Raw genomic sequence first — 21,870 nt, 5'->3', positions numbered from 1 at the left:
AACCTTGGCATAGAACCACATACAGGGCATGTTCCTCAGAGATACGTTACAATACAAGATAAACTTGTCAGTACAAAACTATAAAGCTTGTATTGTAGTGACATATCTGCATGAACCTGCTGATTCCTGATGACATTAAGTGTTTCCATGTCTACTGCTCTTTCACAGGCATGGTAACTAAGCAACCAATAAACCCAAACTCACTTACCCACCCCTGTTTAATAACAGAATATCCCAATATGTCACACGAGAAGCGAAACCACACAGCACGTTGGAGAGAATCTCAAATTGTCATTCATTAAAGTGGCTTGCCTACTCTATCTACCTCTTACCATTAAATAGAAGGCAACAGTGATTTAATGAGTGTGGCTTCCAGCAATTGCCCTCCAGTAACTAGAACTGATAACAAGATAATGCACCTCATTCATTCAGCATCTGCAACTTCATGAATGAAACAGGCCATCAAACTATGCAGTCACATCAGACGTACATAGATCAGTTTGGGTTCCAAGCGTGTAAATATGCATAATATCACACAGACAACTACAGTTAGACTATACTATGGATAAATATAACTACTAGTATATCATGTGTTTCTGTATTATCAATTGGACAGATGACAAGTTGATTGGTTCATACAACATTCATCATTCTTAACTTGTCAAGCACAGCCTTGTTGGATTTAGTTGACAAGATTCAACGCATTGGATAAACCTATCAGATGAAAGTATGAACAACATCTACAAGATACAGGTAAGTTGATATTATATTGTGGTTCTTATAACTTTGAACCAAACATGTATACAAGAACCATTCAATTACAAGTGACGACACAATTCTCTTTGATAGAAGAAATCCATCACTGAAATGAATTACATTTTGATCTACTAGTAGACACAATGTAAGAGATGGTTGCTAAGGTACAACATGTTTTGAGGTCATCAAGCCCAAGCTGTGAGAGAAATTGACCAAAATAATGAGATTCTCCTCAAAAACATGTATTGAATGCATCAATTTGCTGTTGGATCTATCGGGGTAGTTTTCAAGCCCACATGTTAAACTGACTGCAAGGTACGTCAATGTTACCCAAAATTACTTACCAGTGTGAAACTACTGAAAGCTTATAGTAGTTTTTAACAAGATCATGAACAAGAAAATTATGAAAACAGTTTTTTAAGATTGATGTAAATTTATGTTATTGACAGCTTAGACAATATCTTGTAGTTTAATCCGGACACAAAATAAAACATTGTTACAAGTATGACAATTATGCATAACTGTTAAATAAATGAACATCTCTTGCTCAAAATTGATTTTAATTTATATTAATTAGTTTGTAATAAATGAACACTGAAAATCTAATGTGACACCAATACATGTATTGTTTCCCACAGTTCCTCATTCCTACCGGAATCTTATCTCATGCACACAGACCAGCTGTCTTTGAAGTGACCCTATTTATTGGATTATTACTGTATGCTGCTTCTATGCAAGGAATTAGTCAATCATCCATTTGAATGCACACAACAATTTATCATGCTTGTCTTATCAAGAGTATGACATGTTTTTTAAAATGATTCTCAAATCAAATGTAGTTGAAACAGGTGAGGCAGTAACATGCTGGAATGAATGTGGAAATGGAAAACTGATAGCAACCCATGATTACCAGCACAAATGAACAATTGCAATTTTCCCAGTGAAGGTAATTGAGCATTGACCTTCCTGGTGTAATCAAATTGGCATATGACATGAGAAGTCTCATCCTGGATACAGTGGAATAACAGAAAATAAAAGCATGACCTCGTCTTCACAATCATAAGAAAACTGCAGCTTAAATAGTTGGGATAAGAAATCTTTGATCTCCTACACAACAAGAAATCATCGTCAAGGTAACAGAGTATTGACTTTCCCGGATGAAAGATAATAAAGCCACTACTACAATGCATCAATTTACAAAATACACAGTGGTTAAACAACATTGCATATATAGTTTATAGAAGAGAGATTAGAAAACTGAGATGAAAATGTAATGAACCAAGGGATGAAGCGTGTGTTCATGGGAACAGGATTTTCTTCTAATGTGATACAAAACCCGGAATACAAGGCTGCTGACAAGGCACACAGGTGTGTCCCATGTGAATGTATGATTACATAGCAACTCTGATAAGAGTTAATACACTGTCTCTGTGGATGTACATCTCCCCTAGTTTTAAAGCAGCCCTTTGCAGACGTACGTCTCTCCTCATTTTGACATTGTTGTGTGCTCACTGTCATCATGATTTCCAACTGTTATGTCATGTGTTCATGGCTGATGGGTAGTAAGAGGCAATTATTAGGACTTAACCGCTGCTTTATCTAAGGATAAGAACAGCCAACAAACACTACAAGGTACGTAATTTTCCTTTACCCGTCATAGTCCCCTTAAAAGCCTACAGTTTCATATGCTGCAATGAAATTTAATTACTACATAATTATGAGAGCAAGATTGTAACACAGCCCTGTTTTGCAATCAATGCACTACAAGCCACTACATTAAATTGAAAAACATCCAGATCAGTTGCCACACAAACACAGAAGTTCTTACTAGGTTTGAAAAATGTAATTGTGAAAAAGAAGTAGTGCATCATTGGTATACAGTAAATTTATACAATTAGGACGTTAATATGTAATGGTTAGCATTTGTCTTTGAAACTCAAAACCTGTGCTGGCAAGATATTACTTTTAAAGACTTGCTTCAATTCTAGACATTTTTGTCAGCTGGATGGGAAACTGATGACAGAGACCATATAATAATAAAAATATCATGTATCAAATGAGGAAAACCTGTTATAACAGCAATAACAAACATCTCTGGCAGTTAACATTTCATAGGGCATGCACATACGCAGCATTTGATACCCATGTCGAAATGACTTTTCTGATACCAATAAATGCATGTGATGTCACATGGTCTATATTTATATCATGCAAATATCAGTTGTCTAGGTGTGCCATACACGTAGCATGTAACATTTTTTTTATTATTCCACCCCCTCTCGACACCATGCGTGTTTATAAGTCATCTCAAAGGTCATTTTAAAATCAGTATCCCATCTGAAAACACAAAAATATTGTCAATAATGCAGATCATGGCTCTGTAACTGATGTAGTTTTCAATTTTCAGACTGAGGTAGTTATAACTGTCCTTTGCCATCAATCTGAGTGTTCATGTCATGAGCAGACTAACACTGCCGTGTCAGATTGCAATTACAATCATGGCTTTCATACAAGGCATTTATTGATTTGCAGCGTGTTTCCCTCATAGTCCTCACAAGTCGTGTTGATAATTACTTTACCTGAATAGAAAAAGGATCATTTTTCTCCTCTACAGCAAAGAGGAATCATTGGATTTTTACAGAGAACTCATTAATCTCTCTCAACCTTTGTTAGAATGCATAGTGAATGCTAGTGTGATTGTGAAGGTGATTGAAAACAAAATTATATTTACAAATATCTCGCAATTTTATCAACCTCAAGTGATAATCATTGAAACGACCAATCAAGTTTCACAATTCTGGTCATGTGATGGATAAAATCAACTAACACTCATAAAGCATACCTAGAAATCCTCTAATCTTCATTAAATTTTTTTAGTAAACACATTTTGCCAAATTATGTACACAATGATATACAACAGATACATTCTGTATCTAATGCAGCAACACTAGATAAGCACAGTGCCTGCAATGACGCATTAAATTCAACAGATAAAACTAATCTGGTTTTCGTTAATTATCTTGCGTTAACTCTCCAGTGATTATGAGAATTCTAAGGAGAACACAGTGTAGCATATTTACAATGGTATAAGCTGCTGCTGATAACACTCCTTATCTTCAACTAATTAAAACATTCAATTATTAACTCATCTCTAATAATTGTTGAAATAATTAAATTCTAAAGACACTGCTTCAGCGATAAATATTTCACTTTGGCTCAAAAGAATGTCAGGACACAATGCTGCTTTGTTGTATCGTCACAGTATGCCCACCTGCAGCGTCAATGACTACTGCTTTTGTTGCAGCGTCAATGACTACTGCTTTTGTTGCAGCGTCAATGACTACTGCTCTGTTGCAGCATCACTGCTTGCCGACCTGTGGTGTCAATGACTGCTCCTCTGTTGCATCGTCACTGCTTGCCGACCTGTGACGTCAATGACTGCTGCTCTGTTGCATCGTCACTGCTTGCCGACCTGTGGTGTCAATGACTGCTCCTCTGTTGCATCGTCACTGCTTGCCGACCTGTGGCGTCAATGACTGCTGCTCTGTTGCAGCGTTGCATCATCACTGCTTTATTGTAATTTTATATTATTTGTAGTCATGTTATTTTATACCCTATTTATGCTTTTCTTTATTGTGTTCTCGTCATTTTTGCAGTGGTTTGTTTAATTCTATGTTAATTTTTATATTTATATGCTGTGCATGAAAAACCATTTATGGATGTACTGTTCTAAATGAATAAATTAAAATTACAAAATTGCTTGCCGACCTGCATCGTCAATGACTACTGCTCTGTTGCATCGTCAATGACTGCTCCTCTGTTGCATCGTCAATGACTGCTCCTCTGTTGCATCGTCAATGACTGCTCCTCTGTTGCATCGTCAATGACTGCTCCTCTGTTGCATCGTCAATGACTGCTCCTCTGTTGCATCGTCAATGACTGCTCCTCTGTTGCATCGTCAATGACTGCTCCTCTGTTGCATCGTCAATGACTGCTCCTCTGTTGCATCGTCAATGACTGCTCCTCTGTTGCATCGTCAATGACTGCTCCTCTGTTGCATCGTCAATGACTGCTCCTCTGTTGCATCGTCAATGACTGCTCCTCTGTTGCATCGTCAATGACTGCTCCTCTGTTGCATCGTCAATGACTGCTCCTCTGTTGCATCGTCAATGACTGCTCCTCTGTTGCATCGTCAATGACTGCTCCTCTGTTGCATCGTCAATGACTGCTCCTCTGTTGCATCGTCAATGACTGCTCCTCTGTTGCATCGTCAATGACTGCTCCTCTGTTGCATCGTCAATGACTGCTCCTCTGTTGCATCGTCAATGACTGCTCCTCTGTTGCGTCGTCAATGACTGCTCCTCTGTTGCGTCGTCAATGACTGCTCCTCTGTTGCGTCGTCAATGACTGCTCCTCTGTTGCGTCGTCAATGACTGCTCCTCTGTTGCGTCGTCAATGACTGCTCCTCTGTTGCGTCGTCAATGACTGCTCCTCTGTTGCGTCGTCAATGACTGCTCCTCTGTTGCGTCGTCAATGACTGCTCCTCTGTTGCGTCGTCAATGACTGCTCCTCTGTTGCGTCGTCAATGACTGCTCCTCTGTTGCGTCGTCAATGACTGCTCCTCTGTTGCGTCGTCAATGACTGCTCCTCTGTTGCGTCGTCAATGACTGCTCCTCTGTTGCATCGTCAATGACTGCTCCTCTGTTGCATCGTCAATGACTGCTCCTCTGTTGCATCGTCAATGACTGCTGCTCTGTTGCATCGTCAATGACTGCTGCTCTGTTGCATCGTCAATGACTGCTCCTCTGTTGCATCGTCAATGACTGCTCCTCTGTTGCATCGTCAATGACTGCTCCTCTGTTGCATCGTCAATGACTGCTCCTCTGTTGCATCGTCAATGACTGCTCCTCTGTTGCATCGTCAATGACTGCTCCTCTGTTGCATCGTCAATGACTGCTCCTCTGTTGCATCGTCAATGACTGCTCCTCTGTTGCATCGTCAATGACTGCTCCTCTGTTGCATCGTCAATGACTGCTCCTCTGTTGCATCGTCAATGACTGCTGCTCTGTTGCATCGTCAATGACTGCTGCTCTGTTGCATCGTCAATGACTGCTGCTCTGTTGCATCATCAATGACTGCTGCTCTGTTGCATCGTCAATGACTGCTGCTCTGTTGCATCGTCAATGACTGCTGCTCTGTTGCATCGTCAATGACTACTGCTCTGTTGCATCATCAATGACTGCTGCTCTGTTGCATCGTCAATGACTACTGCTCTGTTGCATCGTCAATGACTACTGCTCTGTTGCATCGTCAATGACTACTGCTCTGTTGCATCGTCAATGACTGCTGACCTGCAGTGTAATTGGCAGCTGCTTTGTTCATTACCATTGGATGACAGCATGGCTCACAAAATTAGAATCTTAGTGTACATACATTTTTGAAAATCATTAAAACTGCCAAGAAATTGTGTGCCAGTTAACCCAAAAAATTATAATAGAGCAGCATGGTAATCCCATGGATCAGTAATGTACACTATGACAACAGGAGAAATAACAGATTACAACACTAGAGGGAGCTATTGTAATTATTCCAAGAGTCCATCCTCACAAGAAGCAAAGAGTTACACAAGTCATGCATGAAATGATTCCATTATAAGTCAACAATTACAAAAACATGTTTTACAAAAATGTTTATGGACTGACATTCTTTCCCTTCATTCACAAAGTTACAAATACAAGGGGCATAAAACTGGCACCATGCATTTTGAAAAGAAAGAAAAACACAATCACACAAAATTTTGCAAATCTGAATTCACCACGAACTAAAATACACAATACACTCAATACTATAAATCTTATCAATTCATTTGATGTCAAATGATACAATAGAGAGACACTATTGAATATTTCCATGTACAATTATCATAATGTTAAGAAAGATAAGTTTACCTTGCCGCGTGGGGTCCATTGTGTTTGGTAATAGTGGTTGTGAACCCGGTACTCCCCCTGGAGGCTAGAATGCAAACAAAATATATAAATATAAACTGAAACACAAATTACAATGGAAAAATTACCAACTTCAGAAAAACGATAGATTATTACTCAACTCAAGCCGGGATAAACAAAGTAAAAAATAAAATAAAAATATAGAGGGCACTAGACTTGTGCCACTGGAAATGTAACTAAAATAAATTACTTTTGTAGTACCATCAAACAGGTCTTTAAATACTTTCTATGTAATTCAACAGTTTTGTAAATTGTCACAAATTAATATTAAATTTGATGTTTTTTTACACCATGATTGAAAACTAGCTTTCCCAACTGCAAACCACTGCTATCAGATATACACATATGGTAGAGGAAACAATTGTGCATCATCTTTATGACTGTACACACCACATTTTGCTATTGGTTGTATTTAAAAATATGTCATACAATACTTATTTGCATATACTGCGATTTGAGGTCAATAGTGTCAAAGGTCACACATTTCTATTTATACATAATCATTCATAGATTATAATTTTACAGAATTTTAGGAAAATATTAAAAATTACCCTTGTATTATAAGAACACAATAAATGCTATTTCCATGTCCTTTTGTGACTTTCTTCAATAGATGCAAAACAAATCATTTTTAGAAAATTATTTAATTATTCTTGAATTACAACGTGCTATTGTAAATTGATTAAATTATAAGAGCTACTGGAATATATCAGATATACATCATCGCAGCATAACATGCACGTGTCTTAATGACCAGATCAGATCTATCATTTTGAAAATATGAATTCAAGTAATCTTGTGCAAAAACAAGTAGACAGACTTTAGTTTCACTTTTTAAATCCAAATTTTAATAAATTGAATTCTGGCAATCTACCTAAGCAAGAATAAAATGTCAAAGGTTATTTAGAGGCAGTCATATTTAATGATTTTATTCACATGCATAAGATTTTATTGGACCATTTTAATCCTATGAATGCACTAAGAGAGCAAAATAACGATAAAAATCTGGATAATCCATTCAAAGTTTGCTAAAAAATTACAAAATACTGATAAAAATTTGGTTAATCCATTCCAAGTTTGCTCAAAAATTATGTAACCAACTGCAAGAACAAATTTTGAATTTGTAAACAATAATTGTCAGTAAAACAATAATGCTGGTTCTAGTGACTAATGTTTGAAAAGTGCACAATCCACATAAGAAATTGTGCCAGAGAGTTCAAAAGACACCACAAGTTAGTCTTTTAACCTACCAGTCAAATAGGGATGCATATCCCAAACAGACATTTTTTAAATGATCTTCATACTTGCATGTAGTAAATTGAAAACAAAATTTGTTTAATAGTAAATAAAACAAACTAGGTAATTTTAAGCTCACAACATTGTCAGATACGACAACATTTTTTTTTTTGTATTCTATTCAATTAGATAGATGAATAATAAACAAGGTTGAGATGCTCGCTGGCAAACAAGGAAGACCCCTTAACACGCTCTATTATTGAAATGACTGTATTCCTGTAGTTAAATGGCCTAGATACATACACTTAAATAGACACATCTCATTCAATGTAGCTTAAATTCACGAGTATTACGTCAGTCTTTAGTACCAAATTATCTTTCAGTTTAAAGCATCACCTTTCACATATTGTCAACAAACTCTTTAAATTTTATAACTTAATTTTTTTCTCCTGATTCTGTGTATATTAAAATGCAACAGAGGCAATTTGTCAAAAATATAAAAATTAAATAATTCAAAAATATGTTTAAATAAAGTGTTTCAGTAAATCTTTTAAGCCATAAATAGTAAATGGTAAAGATCAACAAATTACTGCCAGTTCATTTTATGTTCCCAACAACAAAATATGAATGTATAGCACCCTCTATAGTTCAAATGATGTAGTTTCGAAAGATGAATAAATTTCTCGAATTAGTACAGTTATTTGCTGATCAACAGCAACTGAAAATACATAAACTATCAAATCATACGACATAATATATAAAATATGAAACAGACCATTTTCAAATTCATAATAAAATTTTTAAATTGACTATGCTATACAAAATTCTACTCAAATTTAAAAATAATTTTCTGGGGTACAATGAATATTGACATTAAATGCATGCAGTACTCAATATACTGCTATATTGTACATTTCAAGCAGATTTGAAAATATATACCATACTAATCATACTGAAATATGGACATTTTTTTTTACTTTATTGTAAGTTAAAATGAGTACCTGTTGTGGAGGCATTCTAACGGGCCTTGGACCCCCTGCATATCTTGGTGACATAAATGGCTGCAAAAAATCAAAGATAACAAAATATTTAAAATAGTAAATACCAGTAAGAGTTGTAGGCTTTAAATTATTCAGTTATAGATGTTTTAGAGTGGAATGTTCCACTGCAATAACAGGGGTATAGTAAAGCAGTGGAGGGGTCATCTTCAGAATGATGATTGGGTGGGTAGGAGTCTTGTGATTAAGACCCCTTTCGTCTCAAAACAAAACTGGCTTCAACATTGTGTAATAACCAAACGATTTGACAAAATAATTTGAAGTAAAACTGCATATACTCTGGACTGATCAATTTATTGTATTATAATGACCCGACTATAAAACCAACATTTGGAAAAATATTGCGGGATATTGACAAGATTGAACGTTACACTTTTAAATTGTTTATTTTTACTAACCTGATTATTATCCATCATAGGTTGATTATGTGGTAACTGAAAAATTAGAGCAAACAAGCACATGAGTGCAAACAAACAAACTTGTAAAAGAAGATAGCAAGCAATGTGGATGAACAAAAATAACAAATTGTGAAAAATTAAAATACATAAATGGCAGGGTGATGATGCAAAAATTAGAATTTCAAACAATATTGATAAACTTGTGTTTGATATCTAACAGGGACAGTATGTATGCTAAACAGGAAATACAACAAATAGACTCACCTGATTTTGGGGCATCATGGGATTATTTGGATGTGGAGGTTGTGGATGTGGGGATGGCTGTGATACTGGTGGTTGCTATGGAAACAGGACAGAAATGTAATTAGGTAAGTGACCACACATTAAAATGGGTTAGCTATTAAAACTATAAACTGCTACCTCTGTAAATAAAACACTGATGAAACAATAATAAACACAAATAACACTTATACGTGGCTTAGCACTAATCCTGTGAGCCAATCAGTTCAGTCCTTGCATAATTTTTTTAACTGATTAGTCTATCAAAATATGGTTTATATAAACATTTATTTGCACCACATCCTAAACGAGTTGACATGTGGTTAGGTGAAAACCTTCATTACTTAGTTAGCACAAAACATTATGTAGAGTTGTTAATAATTAATGCGAGTGAGAAAACCATCTGGTTGCAGTATGTTACAAACTGACGATATTCAGGACCCATCCAAACACAACACACATAAAACCACAACTACTGTATTTTCTCTATTAGAAGCGCATATAATCCAACAGCTGTTTTCTAGCGGATCATTAAATATATGAATAATTTTGACAACAGGTATATCCTTATCATTTATGTAAGAGCATGCAATACTAAGAACAACGAAGGTATAGACATTTATTTTACATTTAACAGTATGATTTAACATGCATGTGAATCTCAGCATTTTCCTTGCATTCTTAAACTCAATTCTTGAATACAACCATTTTAGTTTTAGAAATTAAAAATATTTCTAGGCACTCTGAAATTCAGCAAATCAAAACATGTCAGACAGCACAGTTTATAAAATATGAATTATGTCATATACCACACTACCATGAGTGTGTGTATATACCATACTTCCACGATCATAAGTCCAGGGGCCTCAACTTTCGAAAAGATGAAGATCTTTATCATTATCTTTGTTGTTGAAAGTTTTCAATCATACGCAAATTACTGACGCAAAGCAATTTCTGCCTGATTTGACCGAAACAACATCCTTTGACCTAATAGGTCAAGTCGATTATTAACCAATCAGAATGCTGTGTTGTACTGACAGATTCTCCAGAAATTTCCGTATATTGATTGGGAATTTTTTTAGCTCAATGTTAAATATGATCTGTTAAAACACTGATTTCAATGAAGTGGTCTTGTTGAAGCAACCATTCACATCTCATTCATGTTAAACACTGATTTCAATGAAGTGGTTGTGATACTCTCAAAGAACACTGTTCAGAAAAGTGAAACAAGAAACGTTTTATGATTTGACTGTTACATTTTTGGCATTCAAACAAGAGACATTGATTAGTTCAATATTTTAACATTTGTTCTTTCATGTGTAGCAACAGGACCAAAAGAACCATGCTGCATTGTTCACCATGCATCGTGGAATTTACTTAAGTTTTTCTGTCCTTTTCAGGGCCACCACACCAATAACAGATTTCATGCAATGGAACATTTTTACACACATATTTTAATAAATAACTTTATTTTCAAGATTAATCCATATAACTACCAAGTTCCATGACTAAACCATTATTGACACCTGGTGAAAACATCCTGGGTATAACCAGGGATGCCCTCAACTTATTAAATGTCTAAATAACTTAATAAGGGTCTTATGAAGGGGAAGTATAGTACTACACAAACATTAGGTTGGGTGCGCGTGTTTATACATCAGATTTTGAGAACTGATACGAGAAAAACATGAACACACGTATCTGCAAGAGGGTTGCTAAGACAATGTCTTGGGTAAAAGTTAACAAAGGCAAGTAACAAACAAGACTGTTCAAGCACTAAACACGATGTAGTATTGGTAATAAATACAAGCTTGTTTCCATGGCAATAAATCCTTTACAACATCTTATCCAGCAGAGATCTAGACTTCATGCTAGTGAAAACTACACAATGTGCTACATTTTTATATATGCCTTAAAATTAATATGTTGTCAAGATATGGTATGGCCTTGGCTTGTGAAAATTTTAATATTGAAGGTTTTACCAATCAGACAAATTTTATGATTTGTACCTATCCAAAAAATTTTTGAAATAACTTTTGTTGAAGGCAAATGAAGTAGAAACTAGGAATATTCAAAATCAAAAGTTTCACTTTTTAAACAAGAATTGTCAACTAAAAAAGTTGAGATGCCCAAGGTGAAAGGAATATGATTCTCAGTATGGAAGTTTGTAATATAGAAAATATTGCATCTAAAAGAATAGATTTGATTGTACATCTATAGTTTGCAGTTTGTTTTATCCAAAGCACTTATTAGAAAGACACAGAAGGTAATCAATATACATTTTTAATCTAATCATGTGTGTGGGGATTTCCCCAGAGCACCCATGTTCCAAGTTTCATTGAAATCTGATGAGTGGTTAGTGTGATAGCTGTGAAAAGGCTAACATTAAAATCACTAATATGCACAAGTTGCATGTGTTATTTGTACACCCTTAAAGTTGAAAATTAGCTAATTATTATGCAACAATGTCAACAAAAACTAATCAGAATTGCACGTTCTTCTAGAGCATCAGTTTCATTGAAATCAGATGAGCTTGAGATATCCACAGCACCCAACACAGGGCAACCTCTACTCTGGGGTCAAAATCAAAATTAGACTAAGAATACTGTACGTTTTATCACAGTCCCTCTATCCCCGGTCGAGAAGCGGCTATTGTCTAAGGTGTGAATTACCCGCTGTGCTCGGACTGTGCTGGGTATTGCTTTCCGCGGAGCATCGTCTCTTGATATCAGAGCATTCTATTGAAACAAACAATTCATTGTTCCCTTCATGTTCTAGTTTTTACAACCGAAAAAACGTATTTTGATAATTTATATAGATTTAGAAGCTCAAAACAAGTCTTTAGTCGGCAAGTCTTTCTCTAGTGGCATATTGACATTATTATTTGTGAATATCGCACTTAAATTTGAGGGACTCAGTCAGGGATCGCAACTTGGAACACGTCTAACAACCTTGACCGGTTGGGCCCTTCTATTCATCATGTGTTTTAGAAAGATCAATGCTTTTTAGTTTACTGGATAGCTTGAACCCAGTTGTAGTTGGTGGATCGGTTCATTGTGCTTGTTTTATTATATTATATACAGTATACGTATCATATTTAGGCATCACTTTTTCCGTTTAAAATAAAGATGGCCTCTCGCCGATTCATTGCCATTCGAATTTTCGTGTCATTATTTTTGTTTCCAAGCATATATTTGGGATGTAGTTTATAATGCTGGTGACGTCATGTCTCTAAGGGAAGAGTAGGAAATCAAACGGGCGGTTCACCGCGGTAATCACCGCGGCTCTCCGCGGTACACTGGGGAGAGCCGCGGACTGCTTATAATTAGGGGTCTCTACCGCGGTGGCCACCAATACCGGTTGCAACAGCGGTCGCAGGAAAGGTGTGAAATACGTACTTAACAGTTTCCTTTGTGATTCCATGAGTCTTTGTTTCAAATAGCTGTTTTTAAATCGAGCAGGTTACGAGCATCGCTGGCATGGAAATACTAAGCATATAGTAATATTATCGGCCCACGTATTTTATTAATATAAAAAATCCATAAGTCCAATGCTGTATACGAATTGTTGTTGCGTGAAACAATGTTGTATTTTATGCATGTATTTATCACCAATTCCAGTAGTAAAAGTCGTAACTTTCGAAGGTACGAGTATTATGACTCGTCCATACATTTCACTTACGTTTGTTACACTTGAATAAAGTCTACCACATGAAAAGAATGTTATTTACGAAGTTTTAAATAGCCGAGCCTTCCTGATTCGAGCCTCTTGTTGATTTGACAACGGTGGGTATCATTAATGTTTATTCTTTGCCTGTATCGCATTCCAGACAAAAAGTTCAAGATCGGTAAACAAGAAATGAACGAACTAAAATGTCTCATGTGTTTCACGTGCGAGTTAAGCGGTCATGTACGTTCTATAAATCTAACCTTGCACGCATAATCTTGTATTGACGTGTTTTTTTTTTTTGTTTTTTTGGTCAAAAACGACGTTGCCTTTCAGTTAACTCTTCGCGAGAGTTTACCGATTTTTTGAACAAATGTTAAGTAACTATATCGTTTTGCGTCAAACTGGGTGGCCCGAATTTAAATGTCAGTGCGTGAACTCATTGAGGTCATTGCCCATTGCCGCACGTAATTCAAACACGTGGATATTAGAGTTCAATCGAAATGTACGTGAATAATGCGATCGAAGTGCGCTGCGAGTTTATTATAGAAAAATTTAACATTACGCATGATAGTGTATGTTATTGTATGGTTAATATTACATATTCACTTTATTTCGAATAAAATAATTCACCGATGAGTCACAAGTATTTAAAATATTTTCTCGACTTTCGTTAGACACCTGACTCCGGGACCTGACTATCTTTTTCAATGATTTACTAGTAAATGCGCCCATGTTTATATTTGCGTAATAATTACAACGCATTATCAAGTCGGTAATATTGAAATATTCACAGACCCAATAGCCCGGGTTAGTGTCCCAACAATAATAAAAATAACTTAGTTTGCGTAATTATTATAAAAGTAATACATTGCAAAGTTGAAATATTTAGAGCCCGTCCAATACTGTAAACATATTTGCGTTATTAGAAAAGCAGCACACTAAGTAAACGATGTTGAAATATTCAAAGCCAATACAGAGTTGGATACAAGTTGTGTTATTACAGTACCGCCGGATATCGTATGATAACAAATTTACGAGATCGAAGCGCGGACCAAGAAAGAAAAGGGTTGCTAAGGTAACGCGCCAGTTCAGCGCGCGACTTGGGGGGTCAAACTTCGGTCAACACACACTTGATGTCAGAATCGCCGCGTAGCAAGTTTCGCAACGTACTTGAAGTTCAATTGTGCCCCAAAATGATGTCGACGATCACTCAATTGTCGCAACGCATGTTGTACCAAGTCCATGATACACCCCGTTTCGACTTTGGCTTGCTTTTTCTTCTTAGTGCATGTTCTTGTTCACGTAAATGCGACCTCTCACCAATGTATTAAAACACTTTGAATTTATACTTATGCGTGATTATATTTGGTCTACGCGAAACATTAATCTTTCTAAACATTTTCTGAGACCATGCATGATATATATTCACAAAATAATGCGATCTTATTTTATATTATGTTGATCACTACGTCTTTCTGGATCGTTTTGTGATTTTATTCCAAAGCTCAGGCAAATAAAATAATGTGAACTATTATAGACTAGTTTCCTAGCTTTTGTGATCCTTTTAATTTCCCAGTTCTTTGTGTTCATTAATGGTCTTGACAATAAGTGTGAATTGCTGTGCGAGCCCACCGCACACGACCGCGGTAAACCGGGGTCATGGAATCTATGCATAAATTTGCATAGAATGCGGTCGACCGGCGAGCACCCACCACCACCGCGGTAATGACCGCGGTGCACCGCCCGTTTGATTTCCTACTCTTCCCTAAGAATAAGATCCTGCAGTATCAATTCTTTAGCACTGCCAGAAATTGAGTAGGCAGACTTTTTTCGCCCGACGAGAATTTATTTAAGAGCGCCATTATGTTTTTGATTTACTAACTTGCTCGATGCGAGTTGGCCCATTTTATAGTATGAACTCTACATTCAACCATAATATTTTTTTTCAATGTGAATAGATTTGTACATTAACCTTTTGGTGATGTGGTTAGTGTTTTTTCTCAGATGTTTGCAATTTGACAAATCACGGTAGTATGTTCTGTTCTGTTCTGTTTAAAGTTTGTGATCACAGTGCTAAAGTTAGTGTACGCTCAGCTTCGTGGCTCATTGTCAAAGGTGTGAATGGTTTATTTACCCGTAACCAGCCCTAGGACAATAGACTGCCAAGAGTTTTCAGACCGGGAATAGAGACTGGTTTTATTAATCATTTCTTAACACATTGTAACACCTATACTGTGATTTACCTATTTTCTTCAATTCTTGTTACAGTTCCGAAAAATGGAAATAACAAAACGTGTATAACATGCCAAATTGTGTAAAGGGCTGAAGAATCAAACTTTAGCTAAAATTTAGCAAGTGATAGAAATACAATCAACCAAATAAACTAGACTGAGTAGGAGGCTCATAGGATTTATGTAAATTAATTCCATATATGGCATATGGTATGTAAATGAGATGATTGTCTTTGTAGATGTGCACAAATTATGTATCTATTCTAAATTTAAAAAATTATTATTATTAGCCGGCGAAAAATATCTGGATTCTATCACCATAAGCGTTTTTAGAAAATTTCTCACTTGTTTTAGGATATCTGCTCATGATTGAAAAGGGTAGGGCATAAGAAATACCACTTGATCAAAGATTGTGTCCTTTTGGTTGTAATCACATTGAAAACGAGTTCCATTTTCTATTACAATGTCCCAAATTTGAGGAATTAGAACTCGTTTTATAGACAAGTTTTACTATTGCCCAGCGCTTGAATGGAAATTTATTTTGCCACTGCAATCTGAAATTATACATACAATACAAAATCTTGCAAAATACATATTTTTATTCTTTACAAAAACGTCATGCTGGAAGGAATTTTAACTGAAATATAAATATAATTTGGTATTCATATGTGAAATATAAGTTTGTATTCAGACAAGTAGTAGCAGTGGTTATTCTTATCAAACAATCTATTTATTTTTGTTACATTTAAGTGTGTACATTATGGCCAATGGTACTGAATAAATATATTATTACTGCTTAAGACACTCATCAAATGTGCACAAATATGCACACATGACTTAACAGTTGCACCTCAGGGACTCCACATCTTCATCCACATTTTTAAATATCTCTCATACTTGATGACACATTTTCATACAGAATTTAGCTTACAGAACTTCCCATATCATAAAAATTTTGTTCGTAAGACTTGACCTATTAGGTCATAAGATGTTGTCACAGATCAAATCGTGCTTAAAAACACTGCTTTCCATTGAGAGTTGAGTTTGCATATGGTCGAAAACATCCCTCATCGATGATACCATGATCCCACATACCATACCTATACTGTATTTACACAATTAGAAGCACATCTCCCATAGTAACACATGTACTGTATTTGCTCTATTAGAAGCACATCTCCCATAGTAACACATGTACTGTATTTGCTCTATTAGAAGCACATCTCCCATAGTAACACATACTCTATTAGAAGCACATCTCTCATAGTAACACATGTACTGTATTTGCTCTATTAGAAGCACGTCTCCTGTAGTAACACATATACTGTATTTGCTCTATTAGAAGAACATCTCCCATAGTAACACATGTACTGTATTTACTCAATTAGAAGCACATCTCCCATAGTAACACGTGTACTGTATTTGCTCTATTAGAAGCACATCTCCCATAGTAACACATACTCTATTAGAAGCACATCTCCCATAGTAACACATACTCTATTAGAAGCACATCTCCCATAGTAGCACATGTACTGTATTTGCTCTATTAGAAGCACATCTCCCGTAGTAACACATACTCTATTAGAAGCACATCTCCCATAGTAGCACATGTACTGTATTTGCTCTATTAGAAGCACATCTCCCATAGTAACACATACTCTATTAGAAGCACATCTCCCATAGTAGCACATGTACTGTATTTGCTCTATTAGAAGCACATCTCCTGTAGTAACACATGTACTGTATTTGCTCTATTAGAAGCACATCTCCCGTAGTAACACATGTACTGTATTTGCTCTATTAGAAGCACATCTCCCATAGTAACACATGTACTGTATTTGCTCTATTAGAAGCACATCTCCCATAGTAACACATGTACTGTATTTGCTCTATTAGAAGCACATCTCCCATAGTAACACATGTACTGTATTTGCTCTATTAGAAGCACATCTCTCATAGTAACAGTTTCATTTACTTCATTCTTAATAATTGAAGATATGTTTTGGTTTGTAAATATTTATGTCAAGGTGACAGGGATGAGACTGGGATATAATTATAGAATACATGGTTATTCAACCAAAGATGACCTATCTGAAAACCTAACCAAGTATACAACAATACAAGTCATTGAAAATGACACAGTCCCCGTTAAACTAAGTTCTATTTGTGCTCGTCATATTAAAGCGAAGGGGTTTTCGCAAGCGTGTCCTTGAAACTTGAGTTCCAAGTGGCGTATACAACAGATTGTTTATTTACATCAAAACACGTGTTTCGTGTCGTAGTAATATGGCCAAAATAAAAACAGCCGTTATTCGGCCATCTTTGATCTGATTATGAAACACACTGATATGTATGATGTATGTGCCAAATACGAATGAAAATGGTACATAAATTGTGGAAATATAGTATTAAGGCCAAAAAGTCAGATGGCTGTCAATCGACTATCCTTGACCAGATTTTGAAACAAATTTTCATGGACATGCATCCTAACATGTATAAAGTACATGTATGTGCCAAATTTGAATGAAAACTGACAGAGCACGTCCAAGATACTGCATAAAAAAACAAAAACAAGATGCCTGCCAGTCGACCATCTTTGATCCGATTGCAAAATAAATCGTCATGGACATGTATCCTAACATGTATAATCTATGTACCAAGTTTGAATGACAACTGACAAAGCATGTCCAAAATACAACATTTTCAAAAAACAAGATGGCTGCCAGTCGGCCATTTTGAATCGAATCGCTAAAGTACTAGGCACATGCAAAGAATGAACAAAATCGGTCCAAGGGATTCTGAGATACGACTCCGGACGGACGGACGGAGACCGAATTATAAGTCCCCGTTTTCGGACTTCGTCCGAACGGAGACTAAAAATATTTTCTCGACTTTCGTTAGACACCTGACTATCTTTTTCAATGATTTAAATGCGCCCATGTTTATATTTGCCAACGCATTATCAAGTCGGTAATATTGAAATATTCACAGACCCAATAGCCCGGGTTAGTGTCCCAACAATAATAAAAATAACTTAGTTTGCGTAATTATTATAAAAGCAATATATTGCAAAGTTGAAATACTTGGAGCCAGTGCAATACTGTAAACATATTTGCGTTATTAGAAAAGCAGCACACTAAGTAAACGATGTTGAAATATTCAAAGCCAATACAGAGTTGGATACAAGTTGTGTTATTACAGTACCGCCGGATATAATAAATTTACGAGATTGAAGCGTGGCCCAAGAAAGACAAGTCATTGTCAATGACACGTCCCCGTTCCGTTCATATTTGAGTGACATATACATTCAAAGCAGATCATGACCGAAATGCACCTGCATATGTACAACACATTGTACTAAATCTGAACAAAATCCATCCATGCATGACTGAGATCTGGTTCCGGAATTGTGAAAATACATGATTTTGATGCATTTTCGGCCTTAAAATGGCCATCATTCAGCTATTGTTAAGCGGATCATGAAACAAATGCACATATCCATTTGTGACATGATGTACCATGTGTGTGTGAAGTTTGAACTTGATCAATCCAGACATGTCTTGGATACGGATCCAGAACTGAATTCTTTAACAAAATGGCCGCCAGTCAGCCATTTCGAACTCGATCCAAAAAAAAAAATGACGTGCATCAAGGTCCTATTATGTTTAATGTATGTACCAAATTTGAACAAAATCCGTCCATGCATAACTGAGATCTGGGTCCGGAATGGTGAAAATGTGCGATTTCAATGCATTTTCAGCCTTAAAGCGGCCGACATATCATTAATGAGATCATGAAACAAATGCACATACATATTCGTGACAGGGTTCTCCACGAGGGGTTTTTACAGGGCGCCGCGCCCTGTTATCTGAAATTGGCGCCCTGTTTAAATTGTCAGCGCCCTGTTATATTTCCTGTGCGCCCTGCATGGTCCCATACAAAGAATTGTTTACAAAACAGGTCAACACTCATTGTCTTCCAAAGATGATTCATCGTGCCACAGTCCCTCAACACAGTCCCTCAACACTGTGGGACTGTGATCGTGCTCAGGGTAACTGGTTCATTGTTTTAAGGTGCAACTGTGAAAATTCCGGTTTGTTATCGTAGCAGGTCACCGTGAGGTGATAACACCACCAAACAAAAAGTTACAAGTTTTTTCAACACGATTAAAAATGAACATGTGGCCCAGAAAAGTGCATTACCATACCCATATTTTTACTGCCAGGGTGACTGACGTCAAATATATAAAATTGTTATCGGTAAAACAATTCGTTAAACATAAGGTCTATGATTAAAACCAAGTTCACGCCGTGACTAGGTAGCGGCAACATCGTCACCACCGAGTGGAACAAAGGCAGCAACCGGGCAGCTATGCACTTGCATGATCGGTAAACGACCAGCGCAGCCGACATACCATCACAGACATTGCTGATCACCAAGAAGTCCACACGAATGCTTGCTTGAACATGTAAATGTTTACATTTAAATGTCACTATTTAAAGTTTAATTTTCTTTAAATCACGATTTAAAAACCCCGGTAAAACGGCCATGCTTTCAACTCGCATCATAAGTGGAAGAAATAAATTTACTTGTGTTCTTTTGGAACAAATATTCTGATTGGTTGTTTTTCACGTCAATGCGTGGCTTTGGCCAATCAAAAGCATCATTACATAGTATCAGGATGCACACAGTAAAATGAACTGTTTCCGGGTCATAGCTGTTTTCAACGAAGCAGACATCAACAAACTTTCGATTCGAATGAAAATTATTCTTTTAAATATGTATTTTGTTTTTTTTATACCTAATTCTATTATTTTTGATAGTAACTGTTAACTGTAGATCGAAAATCTATTGTGTACATTTTATTTCGTTTGATCACCTTGGTTTTTGGTGCCATTCGTGCAAGTTTTTTAATGAACCAATTACGAACGTTTGTGCGACATATATTTTATTTTGCTTCGTCCAAATAAATATAAATCATAAATATACATTTTTGCAAATAATTAAATAAAGCATGTATGTATCTATTTGGGAAAATAAATTAACAAACTTGTTACGTTTTTTTCTGGACGCGATCATTACTTGTAAACAACTGATGTCGCCGCTTGAGGAATCGTGCAGCTAACTTAGTTGATTGAAGTTGAAAAATCAGCTGATTGTACGTGCTGACGTTTACTTAATAATAGCTCTTCAAAATATATATTATGCATATGTAATAATATGTAGATTAATAGATTTTTTGGTTTCCATTTTTCAACATCCTTGCCAATGATGCACGTTACAAATGTGCCACGCCCACTTCACATTTGCGCGCCCTGTTTAATTTTCAAACCGTGGAGAACCCTGTGTGACATGATGTACCTTGTGTGTGTGAAGTTTGAACTCTATCAATCCAAGCATGTCTCAGATACGGATCCAGAACTGAATTCTTTAAAACTAAATGGTCGCCAGTCGACCATTTCAAACTTGATCCCAAAAAAAAATCAAAGAAAGCTTAGAAAGAACTCCCATGTGCTGAGAGTATTGGAGACACATTAAATATAATTCGAAATTACTTAGCTGAAAACTAATTATGCAAATCAGAAAATGTTTCCAAGTTTAATTGAAATGTGATTTAGAACCAAAAAATTATGAATTATTATGCTTATTAGGGAATTAATATGAACAGATTTTTACCCCAAAATAATTAGGTTTGTACATTGTCCTAGAGCATCTTTGTACTAAGTTTCATTGAAATGGAATAATTAGTACTTGAGATATCAGTGGAAAAACCGAAAATTGACTAATCATTATGCAAATTAGGTAATTAGTATCCATGGATTATTACCAAAAACTAATCAAAACCTAGCATTAGTTCAGAGCATCTATGTACCAAGTTTCATCAAAATCCAATGAGTGGTTGTTTAGATATCAGTGGAAAAATCATGGAACAGCTAAAAATCAGCTAATTATCATGCAAATTAGGTAATTAATATGCACAGATTTTTACCAAAAACTAATCAAATCTGCGCATATGTTCAGAGCATCTATGTACCAAGTTTCATCAAAATCCAATGAGTGGTTCTTTAGATATCAGTGGAACAGTCATAGAACAGCTAAAAATCAGCTAATTATCATGCAAATTAGGTAATTAACGAGCATGGATTTTTACCAAAACCTAATCAAATCTGCGCATTGGCCCAGAGCATCTATGCACCAAGTTTCATCAAAAACCGATGTATGGTTCTTGAGATAGCAG

At 36.0% G+C, this 21,870-nt stretch overlaps 1 protein-coding gene across 5 annotated transcripts in view; it reads right to left on the bottom strand.

Annotated features, from left to right (window-relative positions):
- LOC100374264 (single-stranded DNA-binding protein 2-like) overlaps positions 1 to 21,870 on the bottom strand; it is a 92,420-nt gene that overhangs the window by 29,622 nt on the left and 40,928 nt on the right. For all 5 annotated transcript variants that reach the window (XM_085503037.1, XM_085503038.1, XM_085503039.1 and 2 more), the window contains exons 6-9: positions 9,718 to 9,792; positions 9,454 to 9,489; positions 8,999 to 9,058; positions 6,705 to 6,768 (exon numbers count right to left, since the gene is read on the bottom strand). In XM_085503037.1, the coding sequence (XP_085359163.1) occupies positions 6,705 to 6,768; positions 8,999 to 9,058; positions 9,454 to 9,489; positions 9,718 to 9,792 (235 nt within the window). The remainder of the gene's footprint in view (positions 1 to 6,704; positions 6,769 to 8,998; positions 9,059 to 9,453; positions 9,490 to 9,717; positions 9,793 to 21,870) is intronic.

Source organism: Saccoglossus kowalevskii, chromosome 9, assembly GCF_978046115.1.
Source record: "Saccoglossus kowalevskii chromosome 9, keSacKowa6.1, whole genome shotgun sequence".
NCBI lineage: Eukaryota > Metazoa > Hemichordata > Enteropneusta > Harrimaniidae > Saccoglossus > Saccoglossus kowalevskii.
The sequence above is the reverse complement of the archived record's forward strand: the minus strand, read 5'-3'. Positions and strand labels throughout refer to the sequence as shown.